The sequence below is a fragment of the Lissotriton helveticus genome, chromosome 10 (assembly GCF_964261635.1).
Source record: "Lissotriton helveticus chromosome 10, aLisHel1.1, whole genome shotgun sequence".
In the NCBI taxonomy this organism is placed as follows: domain Eukaryota; kingdom Metazoa; phylum Chordata; class Amphibia; order Caudata; family Salamandridae; genus Lissotriton; species Lissotriton helveticus.
Genome location: NC_136071.1, coordinates 416,215,332 through 416,232,167, shown reverse-complemented (window position 1 = coordinate 416,232,167; position 16,836 = coordinate 416,215,332). Strand labels below are relative to the sequence as shown.

General features: G+C 42.5%; 1 protein-coding gene across 4 annotated transcripts in view; it reads right to left on the bottom strand.

Annotated features, from left to right (window-relative positions):
- Positions 1-16,836, bottom strand: part of PDIA2 (protein disulfide isomerase family A member 2) — a 1,068,054-nt gene that overhangs the window by 906,611 nt on the left and 144,607 nt on the right. For all 4 annotated transcript variants that reach the window (XM_078662895.1, XM_078662896.1, XM_078662898.1 and 1 more), the window contains one exon: positions 13,317-13,433. In XM_078662895.1, the coding sequence (XP_078519021.1) occupies positions 13,317-13,433 (117 nt within the window). The remainder of the gene's footprint in view (positions 1-13,316; positions 13,434-16,836) is intronic.

The following is a 16,836-nucleotide window of genomic DNA, read 5'->3' as shown; positions in this document are numbered from 1 at the left end:
GAATTATTAATTAAAGAAATATTATTAATTAAAAAACAAATTAAAACACATAACATTGTAATAACTTCCGACCCTTTATACCTATGATTCCCACACACCACATCTAAAACTAAACTGTAATAAAATTAACTACACAATTTAAAAAATCTATTAAATAACTAACAGTATTTTACAACTAATTATAAATTAAGTACAATTAATTTAATTCCTACCCTTCACCCCTATAAATCCATAACCACTCACAAAAAAAATTAAACTATGAATCCAATGAATTATCAATTAATTAATTATCAACTAATTATGAATTCATTAGAAATGAATTACTTCCCACGCTTTACGCCTAAAAACACCCAACATGCAACTAAAATTAATTACTCAATTTCCATATTTAATTGTCAATCCGTATAAACCCCACAACCTCACCTAAATTTAATCACACAATTACCATAACTAATTCTTAATTAATTAATTAATATTAATTAGCAACTAATTTTAAATGTATTACAAATAAACTATTTCCCACCCTTTACCCCATAACCCCCACAACCCGCAACTAAAATGATTTCCACAGATAATGTATTAATATTAATTTACAACTGATTAATATTTAATTAAAAATACATTAGTTCCCACCTTATACCCCTATAAACCCCACAACCCACACATAAAAAATACCACAACAATGTAAAACACAATTAACATGATTCAATCTTAATTAAATGAATATTAATAAATAAAAAACATTCATAATTTATTATAATTAAATTACTTCTCACCTTATTCCCCTATTTACCCCCAACCTGCCATGGAACTAAAGAATGCAAAATGCAATTAAAATAAAATTAATAACTGCTAAAGAAACTATATTTGTGCAAAACGATATTTATGACTTCTATATTTTTTAAATCGATATTTCCTACCTTAAAGTAAATATTCTTGACCACTGTATTCTTGCTGTCGATATTTCCGTGTAACGATATTTAAAAATCGATATCGGTGGAAGTCAACATTTCCAACTCAATAGTTTGACACACTACATGGGTTACTTTCTGCTCATTTTACAGGGCAACCGGGTATGATGCCTGTATGCTCAATTGCTTCCATGAGGTCTGCCTTGCTAAGAGATCTGTGCTTCTGAGAATGAGTGCTGAAGTATCTCTGGCAAGATTTGTGCAGGAGTATGATAGACTGTATAGTTATTAAGTGAGGGTCATCAGCAGCAGCACACGTGCCAGACCACACGTACAAGTAAAGACAGAGACATACTCGAGACATAGTAGCAGTCAGACATTCAAACTTTACAGAGTGTGCTTTCAGTTTAAAGCACATACCTCACTATCTACAGGCTTCTTGCACTGTATATTTGCAGAGACTTATATGGACACAGATATAGGTTAATACATTTGGTAACATGTTTTAAACCTCACTTTTCTCTATCAGTTTCATTAGTGGGCAGAGCTCGCAATGCCAAGCCTAAGCCAAAATGAAAGGCTGACTCCCGTCATGCCACTCTTCTGAGTGTGAGTATCTTTCTAGGGATCCCAGTGAGTGTGTCAGTGCCTTTTAAGGGGCAAGGTCACACATGTACAGAAGCCTATAGGTACTAGACTACCTCAGTTTCACACAGCATGGTCTCTAAAGGGGTGTAGAAGAAACTTCATGGGGGTACTTTATGCTCATTATACAGGGAAGCCTGGTATAAAGCTTTGTGTTCAAGTGCGTCCATGAGGTATGCCTAGCTAAGAGATCTGTGCTTCCGAAACTGAATACTGAAGTAGCTCTGACAAGATTGGTGCAGGGGTATGATAGACTGTATAGTTTTTAAGTTAGGGTCAACCGCTGTAGCACACATGTCCGACTACAAGCACATTTAGAGACATACTCAAGACATGGTAGCAGTCAAACATTCAAACTTGACAGAGTAAGCTTTCAGTTTACATCACACACCTCACTATCCATGGCCGTCTTGCAGTGTACCTTTGCAGAGACTTATATGGATTAAGATAGAGGTCAATACATTTGGTAACATGTTTTAAACCTCACTTTTCTCTATCAGTTTCATCAGGGGGTAGAGCTCGCGATGCCAGGTCTAAGCAAAAATGAAAGGCTGACTCCTGTCATGCCACTCTTTTGAGTGTCAGAATATTTTTAGAGACCACAATGAGTATGTCAGTGCCTTTTAAGGGGCAATATGACACATGAACAGAAGCCTATAGGTATTGGACTACCTTTGTTTGACAAAACATGCTTACTAAATGTGTGCAGAAGAAACTGCATGGGTCACTTTCTGCTGATTATACAGGGCAGCCAGGTATGAAGCTGTGTGTTTTAGTGCGTCCATAAGGTATGCCTAGCTAAGAGACTTGAGCATCTGGGACTGAATGCTAAAGTAGCTCTGACAAAATGTGTGCATCTGTATGATACATTGTATAGTTTTTAAGTTAGTATCATCAGCTGCAGCACACATGTTAGACTACATGTAAAAGTAGAGATATACCCGAGACATGGTAGCAGTCAGACATTCAAACTTGATATATACCTCACTATCTACGGCCTTCTTGCAGTGTACCTTTGCAGAGACATATATAGACTCTGATAGAGGATAATACATCTGGTAAGATGTTTTAAACCTCAATGTTCTCTACCAGTTTCATTAGAGAGGCAGAGCTCGCAATGCCAGGCCTATGCCAAAATGAAAGGTTGACTCCAGTCATCAGCATCTTTCTAGAGACCACAATGAGTGTGTTGGTGCCTTTTCAGGGGCATGTTGACAAATGTAATGGAGCCTATAGCTACTAGACTACCTCTCTTTCACATTGCATGCTCTTTAAATGTGTGTAGAAGAAGCTGTGTGGGTCCCTTTCTCCTCATTATACAGGGCAGCCTTGTATGACGCTGTGTATTAAAGGGCTTCCATGAGGTCTACCTAGCAAACAGTTCTGTGTTTCTGAGACTGTAAGGTGAAGTAGCTCTGACAATATTTGTCCAGCAAAATGTTATACTGTATAGTTTTTAAATCAGGGTCATCTGTTAGTTCAAGTGCTTCCATGGGTCCAGTCATGGTGGTAGTAGACTGTTTATCGCTAGACAGGTCTTACCATCTGGAATGTATGTTCATGTTTCTTTCACAGGGATCTAGTACACAACAGGAGGGTGGGTGTATTCATATATCAGGCTCCAGACACAGGGATGACTGCTTGGTAGGGGTTCTGGCTCCTGTCCCCTGGGGAGAGCTAATCAACTCCTGCAGAGGGGAGGAGAGTTGCAAAGTTTCCCCCTGATCTTACTCACACTCTTCTCATCTAATAGGTCCCTTGGTGTGTCTTAACACGCTGTCTCTAAAACCACCCCACCCCACGCGGAGTCCTCCTGGTATCAGGTGCCACCGTTCTCCCCTGCTTCCCCGTCCGTTGTTTATTCCATTTTCAGATCTTTGCAGTCTATACACGCTGAAGAATGAGATGATTGGCGCACGTCAATGGCCAGTGCAAGCTAGCTTTCCACGTCGGCCCTGCACCATACTCTGGGTCTTCCTCCTATACAGTTCGCAGACCCGATAGACCCTATCCATTTTTGCTCCAGGAGGGAGGGCAAGGCACCTCCCCAGGGAGTTTGCCGTGCCTCAGGGTAACCCTCGTGGCCCAGCACAGAACCCTGGTGCTTCGTGAACAGCAGGCTTATGTCTCTGCTCCTTAGCTGTCTGTCTCCATTTGGCCCCCCGTTGTGTGTGGCAGCCCGGGATGAGACAGCTTCCGGGCACACACACAGCCGCGAGTAATTCACAGGTCTTTAAAAGACCTTTTGCTTGTTAATGAGGCCTTGATGTTTTTCACCCCTTCTTAGAGCCCCTGCAGCTCCAATCTGCCTTTTGCTTGTAGAATCAGCCCCCCCCGAAATTTTTTCTTAGCTTTCCCCCAGAAATTTGCCTCTACTTGCACCTCTGGCTCCGCCTGTACATCGCCACCTGTTTCTCTGCTGACGGCATGGTCTGCTCACCACCAGGCAGGTCCGGGGACAGAATGGTGCCGTCCCGCTGCCCGTTGCGCCTCCATTTAGATCTCCCTGCCGTTGCGGTGTCCCAGGCAATCAAACAGCATGGACACCAAGCAAGTTAAGTGTTATAGCACCCCTTTGGCAGTGCAGTTCAGCAGGGCAGAGTTGTTTTGTGCCAGCCTGGGAAAGATTGCTGTAGGAGAATCAACAGGATGGTGCCGGAGAGCGGTGTTTGCCCAGTTGCTGCTTACTCCGTTGGCGTCAGGCTACGCCTAATCCAGTTCAGTTCAGTTTCAAAAACTTTATTCGATTACAAAGAATTCAATCATAAAAGCAAACAGTACATATGCTATATAATATACAGTCTAATGTGATTATACATAAAAGGAAATTTGGTGCAACCTAGTTCAGAGGATAAAATAGTTAATAGATCATACTTTTCCTTGCGGCCACAGATTTCAATAAAAACGTAGCAGTGTGAAAACAGATATCAAAATCATCAAGAGAAAACAACATCTTCATTGCCGAATTTACCGTTGTAGTTGCCCGTTTAATAAGTAATGGTTTCAAATAGGCAACGCGTAGATGTTCGTAGAGGTCACACAAAAATAAGAAGTGTACAATACTCTGTTTAGTGACCCTATCACATGGGCATGGAATAGAGAAGTAATTTTTCATGACTGGGAACGCAACCAAATGGTGGACAATTCCGAGTCTCAATCTAGTAAGGACAAAACGATGGGATGGTCTAGTAATAGCTTTTAAATATTCAGAAAAATCAGATGAGTCCCTATTGGAGAAATAATACTGAGGGATGGATAACTGCATGCTGGGGTCTCTACGTACTAGAGCTTTCTTATGTAGATAAAATGCTTAAGCTCTTTCTTGGAGAAATCAGACAAGCTCTCTTGGTCATCTAAGAGATTAAGGTTGAAAAAATCCCTGGCTGTTCTCACAACATAATTAAGCCAGGGAATCAATGAGCTTTTATCTAGGCGGAGACAATCAGTAATAATACTCCTGGTAAAACTGGTTTCTTTTTTGTGCCAGATTGCTCTCCACACCAGCAATGGTCTTAAACAAATTAAATCTGACAGAAACTCCAGACCCAGTTCCTGGTGTACTATCAAATTAGAAGCAGATGTAGGTAGACAGAGCAATCTTTTTAAGAAACAGTTTTCTTCTATCTGCAGATCCCCATGGCGACAGTGCCCCCAGACACCAGATCCGTAGAGCGCAATTGCAACGTATCTACATCGGTATATATGTAACATGTCATATATACGACGTCGCCAAGTTTGTTAGCAAATTTAAAAACTCCATGGGCACTCTTGGTCATCTTAGCCTGTACATTGGATATTTCCTGTGACCACATACCATTGCTGCTAAATGTAATGCCCAAATAACAAAACTTATTTACAGTTTCTATTTTTTGCCCCTCTATATAAAATGATTTCAGATTCCTAATTTTCTTTCCACAAGACATGATGAACGTTTTAGTGTTATTAATTTTCAGTTTTCTATCCTTGATAAAACCTGCAAATTTGTCCATCAGTTTCTGTAGGCCACAAGGGGTTCTCGATAGGAGCACTGAATCGTCGGCGTAGAGCAGGATGGGAACAGCCTGTCCATCCACCAACGGTGCATCAGAATTAACCTGTTTGAGCTCGGAGTCTATGACATTAATAAACAGGGAAAAAAGAAGGGGCGCAAGGACACAACCTTGCCTAATACCTAGTCTCACATTAATACAGTCAGTACATTCCCCTCCTTGGCCATATCTGATACGGGCTGAAAGTTTAGAATAAAGTCTAGCCAGGAAATAGACTATCTCTGTTGGGGCCCCTTGTTCTAATAGGGTTGCCCATAGCAGCGCGTGATCGACAAGGTCGAACGCGCTGCTCAAGTCAGCAGAACAGAGAAAAAGTGAGCCCTGCTTGGCGCGGGTATACGTCCCTATTAAAAGATCTAGGTTTATACATTGTTCTACGGTTCCAAGGCCCTTTCGGAATCCAAATTGGGACCGCGCAAGAATACCACTGCCCTCGGCCCACTCCTCTAACCTAGCCAGCTGCACCCGGCTCATAGTTTTGAGCGAAGAATCTAAAAGGGAGATAGGGTGGTAATTTTTAGCATCCGACCTATCCCCCTTTTTATAAATCGGAATAATTACCGATTCACCCCAACTAGGCGGAGTACTTTCTGTGACAGACGCATTAAAGACCATGGTCAAGACGGGGCCCCACAATGGTGTATCAGCCTTAAAAAGGTCAATGGGGACCCCATCGGGGCCAGGGTCCTTAGCTCCTTTGCTGGATCTAATAGCAAGGTCTACCTCCGGTACTGTTATACATAGAGGGATTATTGGCCATGGGTCCGCCTTCGCCATGTGTGAAACCAACCCTCTCTGTGGATCAAAAATACTAGAGAAGTGAGTAACCCAACTGTCCTCACTAACATGATGAGCAGTGAGGACAGGGGTTTCATCGCTTTTGAGGAAAGGACAGTTAACCGTATCACAGAATAGTTTACTGTCCGATAATTCTACAGCCTTAGTCAGATTACCCCATGCCTCTTCCCACAGTTCCAGTTTTCGACGTTTTAAGTGCCCCCTGTAAGTTGCCCTAAGGGTTATAATACTCAGCTTATCTCTAGGTCTACAAGAAAGGGCCTTCTTGAGCATCTGTAGTGACTTAATACACTGTGAATCGAACCAACCCCTCTTTGGTTTATGATCAGAAAATTTAGTGATTGTCAGGGCATTTACAGCTATCTTATTGATCTTATTAAAACTAGTTAAAATACCACAAGAGTCTGTATCATCACCTAGACAAATTTGCAAATCGGGTAAGCATGCTGCAACAATTTTAGTCAACAGTTTTTCCGAATTGTCACAAGTCCATTTTATCCTATGACCATTTGGTCTACAGGGAGCGATGTTAGCGGCAACAGGTTGAACTACAAGTGTTCTATTAACCCATACATGCAATGTTACAGAAACACAATTGTGGTCCCTGACCGGTACATCACAGACCAGGCGAATGTCATCTGATACCAGGAGATGGTCAATGACTGTGGCCGCATTCCTTCCAGTGAAGGTGGGGACGGGGTTACCGTCACCATCGCCTAGAGGTTGCAACACGGCCAGGTCAAATTTAGCAAGGGCGATATTCAGAGATTCTCCATAGGAGGTGTGCTTAAAATGAGAATACTCGGCTCCTCCATCATCACGTACCCCACACACCTTGGTCAATGATAAGGGACATAAAGGGATATTAAAATCCCCCCCCCACAAGACTACAAAATTAACATTACTAGCCCGAACAATCCCCTCCAAGGTCCTAACGACCTCGCACACCGCGGACATTCGCATAGAGTCGGGCAAATTGTTATAAAAATTGATCAATAAGACATTACGATCATTCTTGTGTCTCAACCACAGCAATTGGGCATAACATCCAATCATAGCGTATCTTATAACTTGCACAGGGAGGTTAACAGAGAGCAAAATAAGTAGGCCCCCTTTGGCTCTACCCATATTCGAGCCTTGTGCTGGGAGATTATAAGCAACATAACCGTCGTAGGTGATGTCGTCTACACTCCAGGTTTCCTGCAGGTATAGGATATCGTGGGATTCCAGGATTTCTTTCCAGCCCAGGATACCTGTTTTGTTGTTCCAACCGGCAATATTCCAATTTGCTAGCTTATACCCTCGTCTATCATTGTGTGACTCTACCATATATAAGATGTCCCCATCGGGAGATGGGGCATCTACTACCTTTGTATTTGCCCGAGTGGGGGATAGATAACTACGGGGCATATTACCAAGCAATAGCGACAATTATCGCTATTGCTTGGTTAGAGACAAAATGTTACCGCTGAGCTGCGGCGATTTTTATCGCAGATAAACCTTGGTATTACCAAGGTTTATCGCAAATGCGATAAAAAACGTCCGCAATGCATGAATATCGCTGAAAAGTCAGCGATATTCATGCATTACCGAGCTAATGCTCTTAGCCATGTTATCCACCTCCCATTGGATAACATGGCTAAGAACTGCTCAGGGCAGGTGTTAGCTTTTGGAGATATTCGTGCTAAGCACGAATATCTCCAAAAGTTGGTAATAGGAGATAGCGATGTTAGCGACTGTTTCCAGTTGCTAACATCTTGGCACGCCCACTTTGCATGTCATTAGTGATAAATATCACTGACATGCAAAGTGGGGCCCAAGATAGTCGCTATCTCCTACTAGCTGTCACTAACTGGTGTTAGTGACAGCTAGGTAATAGGGAGATAATTTAATCTCCGCTTTCTTGGCTTTTAAAGCCAAAAAAGCGGAGATAAACCCCCTTGATAATATGCCCCTACATCCTTGCTGGTGGGGTGGAACTGTGTTGGTGATATTACCCTGTTCTGCATACTCACACATTACTAATTCTTCCCCACCATTACATTCATGGTCCTCGCACATGTTAGGTACTATACAATCTGACGATTTTGGGATATCCCAGTATCTTTCTACTACTCCCTCTATTACCTTGGGGTTTCTGTCTCCCTGATCGAGAGGGTTCGGAGGGATAATGTTAGGAGCTTGAGGGGTATGATCTATGTTCTCCCCAGGTTTCTCACCAGGTTTCACCTCTTGTTTCTCCCTCCATGATGGTCAGTCTACCATTTCTACACAGCTATATCTAGTCATCAATGGGATGTTATTCCATCCATCCCAAGGAGGGATATCTCTGGACCTGTTCCTAGGAAAATTACCTCCCCGCGCTTCCCAGGCTGGACCCCGAGAACGGGGGCCCATTGTGTACCAAGTTCCCTCACAAGGCGGTTTATTACAATTTCTAGAGGGGTAGAAAAAGGAAAGATATTGCGTACCTATGCCAATATTTATGTCAGATTGGCCCCATGAGCAAATGTAGTAAACCGTTCGGAGATCTTCAAAATTTACAATGACACAGTCTCCTTGTATTAATTTTGTTCCGTGACCCACCCAGGTGGCCCTACGGACCATAAGAATCTTACTCGACCAGGTAGGAGGTAGTGGTCGATTCAGGTTTAGCCAATGTTGGACTTTGTTGTTTAAAGACCAACTAGATTCAATGGCTGGGTCGGCCAATTCTGGTACACCGGTCATCACAACCACATAGGGGCTAGCCTCAGGGGGCAAGTTGACGGGATATCTATTGTTAGTTAGTTCCCTATCCCAGTTCCTGTTGGCATTTAAGTCAGGGACCTTAGGGGTCTTATTACTTCGTGCCTGGTTTATCTGTGGTGTTGGTTTAGAGGAACTTTCTACAGTCTTATTGTTTTGTGCCTGGATAGACTGTGGGGTTGTGTTAGTAGGCTTTTCCACAGTATGTCTATCTTTTACTAACGAAGGTGTTGGTTTGGCAGCTGGCCCTGGGGGTGCTACTTTTTTAACTGGTTGTACAGATGGTTTAATATGGGTCTGCTTGTTCTGCCCATGATTAGGGTTTTTTTTTAATGTAGGCTGTCAATTCTGTTAACTGTTTTTCAATTAATAATAATCTCGCATCTAATGGGGTGAAGTACGATTCAAAGAGATCCCACATAGTTATTCATAGTTGACCATCTACCTTATTTGCCGCTTTGCCCTCTACAGAGTTAACCAATATATCCTGCAGAGTGGGGCCGGGGGTCTCTTCTAAGACTAAAATTTGGGGCATCGTGCACCTATCTCCCTCCCCTCTCTGTTCAGTATGATCTTGCATCTCTGATATCGTTTGAGATGTCTCTCTAGTTTGTTGGGCTTTGGGTTTGTTTGGTTTTCCCTTTTTTTCCGCACTGCACCCTCCCTCTTACCCCTCAACTGTCTTGCTTCCTCAGGTGTAATTTGGGTAGCTAAATCGTTTTTTTTTCTCCAAATCCGTGCTTAACTGGGAGTCTGATAATACATGCGAAGCCTAATCCAGTTATCTATGTCTGCCCGATGACGATTATCAATGGCTTGCTCAAAATGCTTTTTAACTCCCTGTGCTTTCTATCTGCTCGGCAGTTGCTTGAAATTCATGAAAGACAGTAAAGTGGAGTCTCTCACACGAACCAACATTTTCAGAATGTTTCTGTTTTTTAAAAAAGGCATACACACATAAAACACATTTGTATTATCTGTAAAAATCAATTAAATCGGAAAAGTGTGAGCCTTATTTATGATTTACCAAACACAAATCCGAAAAAAGCAGAGAACATTATGAATAATGGTATGCAACACACGAGAGAAATTATAACTCACCCTCCCTGATATGTAGAGTACATAGCTTTGTCGTTGGAATGTGAAAAGTAACCTGTCTACCATGAGCAAAACATGGTGCGCGGCGTCAGTTGTGGTGTGCATATCATCGGTGCCAAATTTTAGGACTTTTTAGGTTTTGCCTAGCAATGCGTTCTATGTCGGGTGATGACCCGCCTCTGTCTATCATTGGCTAGCTCCATAAATGGAGGCTAGCCATTGGAAGACATTGGCTGTCAATCATTCTTTCCCCTCGGAACTCGATTCGGGGGCGTTTCCGTGACTTTTTTTAAGTCCCGCCCCTTTTCGTCATGGCATTCGGTGGGCGTTTCATCTGGCAGCTTCCAGCTCTCACCTCAGGTCAATTTTTAATTGTATTCACAGTTGACAAATGTAGACAATTCGGGGCCATCCTTGATTAATTCATTAACTTGCTATAGAAACATAAAACGTTTTGTTGATGTTACTTAAATGTTCAGCAAACCGAAAAGCAAAAATCTTAAAAAAATACTACGGTTACGTTTGTATGGCTCATTTTTTAAACGTTGTTTAATTAAATGACTTATGCGAGAAATATTGTTGGCCCGTAGCAAAAGGAATATTTTCCTTCATGTGACTCGGGCTGCGGCATTTCACAGTAGCTGTTGAACTCAGTATAAAAATGCATAAATAAAGTATCACAGTGTTTCGCTCTGTGCAGGAGTCCTTTCACTATGTCTATGAAAGCCAGTTTCTATTGCCCTGGGGAGGAGTAGAGGAAGCCAACATCTCGCCATGGCTACTAACCGGAAGTGCGCGCGGATTCGGCAAAAGTGACTTTTCAAACCTAGGAGGCAGGCGCGAGGTTTCATGTTTGAGTTCGTTTACTTACTGAAGAAAGGGGTTTAGAGGACGAGCGTGCGGGGCTGGATGTGAGAACAGGGAGCGAGCGAGCCGGCCGCAGAAACGGACACCTGACCCGGTGCTCCTGGGGAGGGGGGGGGTGAGTTGTGTGTGAAGCCTCGGAAGATTGTACTACATGTTGGGTTTTTGAATTAAACTGTGTTGTGGCGAGCTGCGGGAGGAGGGGCGATATGACATTCACAGATTCAAATTAGGGAAGCTGCTTTCCCTCGGACTCCTTTGAGTCAGCTGTGGCTTCTGTTAAAGAATCCAATAGAACAGCCTGCAGTTTATGATTTACTTCAGGGTGGGAGGGAGGTTGGGTGTTCAACTGAACTACTGATCCCATAATGCATTGTTCGAGAGTAACAGAACCAGCATAGCTCCCATTGCTCCTTGTTAGCAGCAGGGATGTCCCCAGCCCCCCAACTGTGCATTACCGCCAGTCACTGAGGCATCACTCACACTGGAGAGACTTGGCAAGATCGCTAAATCGGTCATCGATGAATCCAAAGGGACAGTCCCCATACTACTGTCCTCGTCATGACTGGGAGCCGAGACTGGGGCTGGTACTGGTGAACATACAGGTACTCCCTCCCCCTCCTTCACAAGACGGTGTTTAATCACTTTCAATGGATCAGCCAGCTTCTCTCCCACTCCGATACCACTGACCTCGGGGGGCACTTTCCCTTTCAAAGACCGCCGACGGAACAGCTGCGGGACAGTCCGCTTGCCTTTCAAAGAAACCGCAGAAACAGGCTTTGTAGTGCCGATAGGCACCGCGACCTTCTCAGCACCCCCGCTGGCAGCTGACGGCTCCTTTCCATCGGAATCACCGGGACCGGCAATGCGTGTGATACCGCGTGTCTTCGCTGCTGCTGATGCAGTCTTAGAGGCTGTCTTTGGGGGCATATCGGGGGCAGAGCAAAATGTGAGGTCGATACACCTGAGGGAGCAGGAGCCGGAGGCGGAGCGCACGTAGACCCAGAGCGACTTGGCGGTAAATTTCGCTTGCAACTGACTAAGTCTGTGGATCATGGTCATCCAACTATGCAGCAATAGTCACCTGAGCATTGGCTGGCCAAAAGTCAAGTCTGCATACTGCCTACAGCAAACACCACAGCAGACTGAAAAGCGGACAATCGCCTGGGCAAGAGGAACAGGGGGTGGTCGAGGCAAAAGACGATAGGGGAGGAATTCACCAGGGGAGCACTGACACCAGCCTATTCAGCCGAGCAAAATCCTAGATTCGTTCCCACTTAACGATGTGTTGGTTACTACATTTCGGATTGTCAACAACACTCTTAATTCGAAAGCAGAACTATGAAAATCATAATGCAGCAGTACTTAAATCAGAAACCTGTTAATGACTGGACTGCTCGTCTTTGAATAAAAAATTTATTCCTTTTATGGATATTGATTCTATCCAAGCAAGGAGCTGGGTGTGGTTACTTTTCAGTACAATGCAAAATTGTAATAAAGAAAAGGATAATGACAAACTACCAGCCGTGCCCACGTCATACAAGTCCGCTTCCCCCACGCCGCGAGGCTTACGCAGGCAGGGAGGGGTGCCTGTTTCGCGGCTTGTCCAGCCCTGACTGACCAATGAGATGCCGAGCCCGCCTCCCTCCTACAGGTGAGCTCATTAGGCTGCTATAAATCACTGAGCCTGACACGGCTTCTGTTTGTTGGGTCGGGAGGCGACAGGGGAAAGAGGGTAGTTTTGGCGGTGCATATTGACTCCGAGATGACTGAATGAACTAAGTTGTTTTTTTTTTGTGAACAGTTTGTGAGAAATCGTTTTTCTTTGTCCTCGTGAACGGGTTTACTTTAAAGCGCCATTAAATGTAATAATATGCAATTATTTAGTGGTAGGCCTTGAAAGTGTTTAGAAGTTTGGTTCTCTTTGCCCCCAAAAATGTTGCTTTTGAATAAATACTTGCTGGAAGAATAGCTCTAACTTTTCCAAAGGCGAAACCGTTGCATTGTAAATGCTTGTTTTAGGTTTGTGTTCACTGAGCTATTCGCTATCATTTAGCCGTTTTGTTTGAATTAGCAATAATAAAAATAAGTCAACAAGACTGGGGAGGAAAACCCTTCGACTCTCATAAGAGACAGCATTATCTTCCATGTTAGCCGAAATTCTCACGTCCTAGCCCACAAGGGGTAAACTCTCAGGCCATACCTGGGTATTATATTCAGTGACGAGATGGAGACTGTTCACAATGATAAACCTTGCAAACTCTTCCTTGTCCAATCCCAAATCTTCATTCACGGGAAATTCTGCACTTTTCTCATCAAACTGTATTCAAATAACGAGAAGGGGAAGTTGTTAGCAAAATTATGAAATACATGTATTCCTACATAAATACAATAGCACAGATTCTCGGTTAGATCACTGAAAAATTGTTATTGAAACAGTGCTAAAGATGGCGGGAATCAGTGGTACTTGATTGCCTTCTCTGTATCATTGGTAGATGAGAGGCCACGGCACAAAATGTAAATCACAGGAGTTGACCATATTAAATATCTCTTAATAAAAATGCAATGATTTGTCCAGCTATCAATAGTTTATCTCTGAATTCTTGGAACTGGTTATTAGCTTCCAATTGTGAATGTTGATTTAATCTGATATCCTATCTAACCTGTAGAAACTACTGAGTAGAAAACAAAGAAACGAAATTCCTAATTAGTAGACCTTTTATATAATGCAAAGCCCTGAACATTAATTTTAGCATTTCAGGTATATTTTGAAGAACATGATGCCAAGAGAAACTGCATTTTAAATAAAATAGCAGTGTGTAGTGACCTCTTCATCAATAAGACGACATCCAGGAAGTGGTGTAAAGTATTTATTTAACTCGTAGTTCAGGAGATAAAAGTGCATGCAGCATAACGAGCAGGTAACAGTATAATGAAGTCACGACATTCCTACTAAGTTCAGAACACTACACGAGATTCCATTGCATAGTACAGTTCTAATAAACATTAAAGAAACATACCATCACCACACATCCCCCTTCTTTATAACACAAAAGAAAGGTAATAAATAAATATTTACAGAGGCACAAAATCATAAAATTTGCTAGGAATACGAATAGGTCTGCCAAAACTGCTAGACTTTGTAACCCCAGCATTGCGTGTCACTTCTACAGAAGGAAGATCTGAAATTACATCTGCAGGAATTTCTGGATCAGAACTAGGACCACCCATTGTGTTCGCATCAAGACAAAGGGGTTCAAGGGAACCATTTCCCCTCACAGGCTCTGATGAGCTAAACCCGGGCAAGACTGCACAATCAGGAGGCTGAGGCTCAACAACACCCTGCACATTCCCCTCCTTTACATTTGAAAAAGCATTTAACCACCAATAATCTCTACAACTATCCTCACCATCTTTTGAAAAAAAAAACAGCCTTAGCTAAAGCTATGCCACTCATGTGGTGAATGCTTCCATCCTCGAATTGAACAGTATTCCTCATAACCTTAGTGATAAGCATGGGATCCGAAAATCTGGATTCCAATTTTCCTGATTTTCTTCTGGATTTGACTCTGGCCCACTGTCCAACTTTTACCAACACTTCTCTAGTACCATGTTTGCTATCAAAGAACTCCTTATTTTTCTCTTGAGAGATACTAATGGAGTGCCTAACTTGATCCACATCCCAATCATATCTTTTGCTTCTGCCCATCGAGCCTGGATTAATTTTGTAGTGGGGAAATCTTCCACGCATTAAACCAAACGGACTTTCACCAACAGTGTCATGAATAGTTATCCTATAAGACCAGATAAGCTTGTTAAGTTCATCCTCAAAAATCTTATTAGCTCTTTTTGCCAATTGTAAAACTCCTTTAATAACTCTGTTCACCCTTTCAACAACAGAATTACCCCTAGGATGATGCAGTGCTGTAAATTTCTGTTCAATTCCAATATTGCCCAAAAATACTCTCATAGCCTCAGACTTGAATTGGACGCCATTATCCGTTAAAATTGAAGCTGGAAAACCTTCTTTTAAGAAACACCTTTCCAGAAACCCAATTACCGCTTTAGTGTCCACAGTATGAACAATTTCCATTTCTAACCATCTAGAAAAAAGATCAACTAATACCAAAATGTACCTCAAAGAACCATCCTGCCAATAGACAGGTCCAAGAATATCTAACGCAACACACTCCCAAGGCAAATTCGGACATCCTAGGGACGACAAAGGAGGATTTAAAGTCTTCTGGGTTTTGTCTGCACTTTCACAACTGAAACATTCACGAACTTTTCTCTCTATATCAACATCAATCTTAGGCCACCAATACAAGACCTTTATGTTTCTCTTGGTACGAGAGATTCCTGGGTGCCCTTCATGGCCTATATCAATAATCTTGTCTCTTATGCCTGAAGGAGGTAAAATCCTTCCTCCCCTGCAAACAAAATCCATCTCCACACTTAATTCATCTCGCACCTCCCAAAATGGCCTCAATTTTGGATCAACCTTAGCTTCGTTTGACCATCCATTAACGATTTTGTCCTTGACTGCATGCAAAATTGTGTCATCATGGTATTCCTTCTGCCAAACTTGTTTAGAAAGGCCAGGAACATCATCAAACACACCAGCTACACAATAATCTTTCCATGGATCATTGTCTAATTCCTTAAGTGGTAAGGAAAATCTACTTAGAAAATCCGCTATGACATTTTTTGTACCAGGAACATACTGTACATCATACACATAATCCTGTAACCTCATTGATAGTCTAGCAATTCTTGCAGATGCTCTGGACAGACCCTCAGTGGTGAGAAGTTTTGTCAAAGGTTTATGATCGGACCTTAGCAAAAATTTCTTTCCCAACACTATAGTGCTCCATGGCCCATACACATGCTAATGCCTCTCGTTCTATGACCGAATACTTTTCTTCAGTAGGAGATAATGAACGAGAGGCAAAAGCTATAATTACCTCATTCCCAGAACTGGACACTTGTGTAAGGACACCGCCAATACCAGTAGCACTTGCATCAGTGTTTATAATGGATGCAGCATGAGGATCAAAACCCTGTAACGTCGGTGCTTGTGCAATATCTCTTTTTATGTTTTCAAACGCTTGTTGACAAGCATCACTCCATTCAAACGTTACCTTATTTTTCATCAAAAGGCGCATTTCATACGTCTTTTGTGAAAAATTATTACCAAATTTCGCAAAAAATTCTGCTAAGCCCAAAAAGGATCGCAGATCATCCTTCCATTTGGGTGCAGCTGCTTTGAGAATGGCCTCGACTAACTCCGTCTTGGGCTTAATACCGAAAGTGCCAATCTCATGCCCCAAATATGTGAGAGACCTCTCTGAAAACTTACACTTAGTTCTTTCTGCCACCAATCCATTGCTTCTGAGTATCTCTAAGACCTCTCTAAGGATGGTGTCATGCTGTGTTTTGTCTTTCCCCATGACCAAAATATCGTCCTGAAAAAATATGACTTCAGGAATATGACTGAATAAGTTAAACATCATCCGCTGAAACACCGCAGCGGCTGATGCTAACCCAAAAGGCATTCGCTAAAACCTATAACAGCCAAAAGGTGTACAGAAGGATGTAAGATGCCTACTTTTCTTATCCAAAACAACCTGATGATAAGCAGCTGATAAGTCAAGCGTTGAGAACCATTCTGCATTTCGTGTCAAGGAGAGCATTTCATCAATCCTAGGTAGAGGAAACTGATC